Source organism: Bombus impatiens, unplaced genomic scaffold, assembly GCF_000188095.3.
Source record: "Bombus impatiens unplaced genomic scaffold, BIMP_2.2 scf_1347, whole genome shotgun sequence".
NCBI classification, from domain to species: domain Eukaryota; kingdom Metazoa; phylum Arthropoda; class Insecta; order Hymenoptera; family Apidae; genus Bombus; species Bombus impatiens.
The window spans coordinates 19906-24577 of record NT_177766.1 but is presented as its reverse complement, the minus strand read 5'-3'; the positions used below and the strand labels follow the sequence as shown (position 1 = coordinate 24577).

General features: G+C 38.5%; 1 protein-coding gene across 1 annotated transcript in view; it reads left to right on the top strand.

The window, feature by feature from the left end:
- The first annotated feature begins 70 nt into the window (after positions 1–70).
- Positions 71–4672, top strand: part of LOC117152388 (fatty acyl-CoA reductase 1-like) — a 10140-nt gene continuing 5538 nt past the window's right edge. Inside the window, exons 1-2 of the mRNA XM_033323954.1 lie at positions 71–183; positions 3887–4070. Coding sequence (XP_033179845.1) covers positions 3895–4070 — 176 coding nt within the window. The 5' untranslated portion in view covers positions 71–183; positions 3887–3894. The remainder of the gene's footprint in view (positions 184–3886; positions 4071–4672) is intronic.

Sequence of the window (4672 nt, the reverse complement as noted above, 5' to 3'; positions counted from 1 at the left end):
TGCTCGAAGAAAGAATTTTAAAAACGTATCCAAATACATACACGTTCACCAAGAATCTTGCAGAGCAGACAATATCCAACAATAGCAAAGGATTGACTGTTGCGATAGTACGACCAAGTATAATTTGTTGCTCGCTAAAAGAACCATACCCTGGTTGGTTGGTATCTTTTGCTGGACAATCAGGTATTTTTATAAATATTTACAATGGCAATCCCTCGTCACTTCATATCTCACTCATATCGCAAGTAAGAGCGTTTCATTACATCCAAGTGATTCCGAATAATACAAGTCACTCGTATCACAAGACCTTAGCTCTCCATAATTTTCATAAGAATGAAAGAAATCAGCAATAGAATAAAACTGTGACAATTTTTAACTCGTACATTCTGAAGGTTACGTATATGGAAATATACTGAAGGGTCGGAAGGAAAACTCAGATTTATTCAACGATAAACGTTTATTCACTGTAATGTCGATGAGTACACTTGACGCAGGACTCGCGATTATATTCGGTTCGCGAATGCGCGGTTACAAGTTAGAGCTCGGATAGCTATGATTCGAGATGCGCTACTGTAACAGACTGACTTTCCGTCACGATGCTGCTGCGAAGGAAAACTGTGTTGGGATGTGTCTAAAGATGCGAGGGCATCGGATTCGTTGAGGAAAGCTTTGGTTCGGAAAGTGAGGGAAATGTACGTTAACGTTTACTTATTGGCTAATTCGTGTTGATCGTTGGAAAAGGATGCTAGCTGCCCTTGAGAGGGTGTTGCTAGCGGAAAGCGTCCTACGTGCGAGATGGCAGATTTCTCGTGTGTTTTCTCGTGTGTCCCCGTGGTAGGTGGTCGACTTCGAGACTGATAAACAAAGACTGTTTGTCTCTTTGGAGGACCTTAGCTAAAATAATTTCTAAGATTTATAGCGGTCCTTAGGCTAGCTGGAAATATTCGGTACGAATGTATCGACATCTGGCAATCATCTTGTCCGCACGTATAGGGTCTTTGTGTCGTGCGTCACGCGACATAAACTGTTGGGAAATTTACTGTCAAGTGCCGCCACAATACTTTTTGCTTATTGCGCTATAAAAATTAGTTCATGATACCGTTATTTCTTTTTTTATTAACTTAATTACGGGGATATGAACCTTCAACATATAATCCAATTACAAGCAGTTAGTTTCAGCCTAAAATGTGTAGTGTAGTATAGTATTATGGAATTAAATGGAATTAAATTAAGCATAAGACGTGCGATGCGCCCCTCGAGACAGTAGGATATTCTTTGTTACGATGTACATGATGTATTTAACGTGAAACAACATAAAATTTTAAAGCACACGGTAATATCATTAAACATTTTATCTGGCAACAATGAGCGAAATATAATATATTTCTGTTTAAGAGGCAATAATTTTAAATAATTATATAATATATGCGATGGATATATATTAGCATTGGACTACTTATTCAACGTGTGGCCAAACGCAGAAGTTTTTTTTTTTTATTTATTTATTTTACAATTTTACAATTTGTCCAGTAGGACATTTGGTAAAATATTATAGCGGTGTGCTAATATAACATGTGGGTGGCTACCCCCAGCAGAACATGTGGGTGGCTACCCCCGGCGGGGTACCATCATCGTGTTTGTTAGGTTATGTCCTTTGTGAGATCTGTTGGGTGTCTCCTTTTTAATCTTCCTTTTATGCTTGATGTGTGGACCGTTTCCGCTGCCAGCCGGTTTGGGTGCGTTGCTATTCTTTCTCCGTGCCTTCTTGCACTTTTATTAATCTGCTCCTTGACCGTTGGTATTCTCAGGTCTTTCCGAATATCCTCGTTCCTGATGTACCATGGGGCGTTTATTATTGTTCTGAGTATTTTCGATTGCGTTGCCTCTATTTTGGTTATATGGCTCATTGCTGCTGTTCCCCATACTGCTATTCCGTACGTCCAGATTGGTTTTATAACCATTTTATATATTTTTAGTTTGTTCTCTATGCTTAGTTTGGATTTTCGACTTGTTAGCCAGTACATTTGCACTCCTTGCCATCTGTATTTTGTCTATTGTTGCTGTAATATGCTGTTTCCATGTGTGTCGTGAATCTAAGTGGAGTCCTAGGTATTTGACTTGCCTTGTTTGTATTATGCGTGTGCCGTTTAGTACAATGTTTGGTGGTTTCTGTTTTCGCAGTGTGAATGTAATGTGTTTGCATTTTTCGGGGTTTGCTTTGATTTGTTTTGCTTGAAGCCACTTTTCTATTTTTGTGATATGTTCTTGTAGTAATGTAACTGCTGTTGCAGAGTTAGTGTGCCTGACTAGTACAGCTGTGTCATCCGCGAATGTCAGTATTTTGCTGTTGTTAGTTGTTGGTACGTTGGTCGTATAATGTGTATAAAGTTGGTCCTAGGACGCTTCCTTGCGGAACTCCTGCCTTGATTTCTTTAGCTTCCGAGTGTGTGTTTTTGATTTTTACTATGAAGCTCCTGCTGCTTAGGTATGATTTGATTAGTAGGTATATCTGCCCCGGGAACTGTTTCCTGATTGATTGTAGTAGGCTAGTGTGGTTTATTTTAAGGAATGCTTTTTCGATGTCCATAAAGAGTGCCGCGCAGTATTGTTTTGTTTCCAGCGCCTGTAGGATTTCATTGACGAGTCTGTGCGTTTGTTCTATTGTGAAGTGTTTGTTTCTGAATCCGAATTGGTGATCCGGTATTAAATAGTTCTTCTCTATTATTGGTTTTATCCGGTCGTAGATTATTTTCTCTAGTATCTTAGAGAACACCGGAAGTAGTGAGATTGGTCGGTAGGATTTGGTTTCGTGTGGGTCCTTGCCTGGTTTGGGTATCATTATGATTTGTGCCAGTTTTCAAGTTTTTGGAAAGTATTGTATTCTTAGTATTGCGTTAACTATTATTGTGATTTGTCTTATCGCTTTTGGCGGAAGGTTTTTCAAGATTTTGCCGTTAATTAGGTCGATTCCTGGTGCTTTATTATTTTTTGTTCTCTCAATTATGTTTCTGATTTCTTGTGCTGTTGCTTTGGGTATGGTGTAGTGATTGTCAGTTGGTGTACTAGTGGTTAGCGCATCCTCGTCCATATGACTATTGTGGCTACTGTTGTTGAAACGCAGAAGTTGACGCTGTATGCTTTCGAACATATCATAAAGAAATTGCTGATATGAAAGAAGGTTGGTTATTGTTATAAGATTGTAGACTCTGATGTGGCCTGTGTGTTAGCTCAGATTCCAGTCAATCGTTTAACAGTAAAAGGGAGATTACTCGTCGAGAACGTCGAATAGCCGTTGAGAGTACAGAACGTTAAGCGGCGCGAAGCAAAATCGTGTTTGTCACCTACGACGTACAAAGGGAGGAAATGACGCAAACAACGTTTAGAATTACTCAGTCTTCTTGTGCGATATGAAAATTCATTTAATTCCCGTATATAATCTTGAAATTAAAAACAGATGTAGTCAGTTATCATAATCGTTTTGATTATGAGAAACGATCTGCACAGAAGAGATTACGCTGATCAACTCCACGATAAAAAGAAAAATCAGTTGTGACATTACAAACGTTATTCCCTAAAATTCAAGTTAAGATGTACGACTGATTATATTATTGATTATACGACTTCTTCTTTCAACAGATACACTCATCGCTATGAGTTATTTGCGAAGCCGAACAACATAAGCATTTTTAGGTAATAAAGTTAAAAGATTCAGAAAAATATAGTTGTAATTAATTTCTGAGAAGCTAGTTGACTAATTTTTACCGGATCGCCATTATTTAACCTGTGTTTTTACTGTCAATTACAGCTACTCTTCCCCTATCCGTGTCGCTACATTTCGAGACAGTTGAAAATCATTAATAACTTTTGAACCAATTTGACGTTGCAGGTATCTTCATGAATATCGGCAATGGTATTGCAAAAGTATTATTGGGTAAGGCAGATGTAATATCAGATATAGTGCCTATTGATTATGTAGTCGATGTGATAATGTGTGCCGCGTGGCACGTCACGCTACATATTGATAATAGGGTCAAAGTTTACAACTGTACGAGCAGCGCACGTCCCATCAAGTACGGAATCGATATTTATTACAGAATTTGTTTAACTAACGTAACTCAATTGTTAGAGTATCCTAAAAGCTTCAGATTCATTTAAGCAATGCGATCAATGGAAACGCTAATGGATAAATTGCATTCCAGTGTGATTAATGTACAAAAGATAATGATAAACTTAGAAAAAGATATTGAGAACACAAATGGATAAGAGCCAGCCAGATTTTTTTCTGTGAATATTTATATGTCGGGTTTACATTAGAATTAGGGTTAGGAGCGTGAAACGAATCTTCGTTTGGGTTACACGTTGTCGCTATGCAATAGAGAAGACATTGACTAGTGCAAATACGATTATTATAGAACCGGACAAGTAACCGCGGTAGTTAGGTACTCGAGAAACTAATGACAATGATCCTAGTTGATCCAAACTAATGACATGATGATGACAATGATTCAATAACGAATCCGCGGTCGACGGGATGATAGATGAACGTGCTCACAAAATCTAGGTCGGACGCGTAATATTCACTGGTCGTAAAGGGTTACTCTTTTCATCGATGAGATCGCGAGCGAGAATGCCTTTCCCGTCCCGATGATGCCACAGAGGAAAACTATAATGG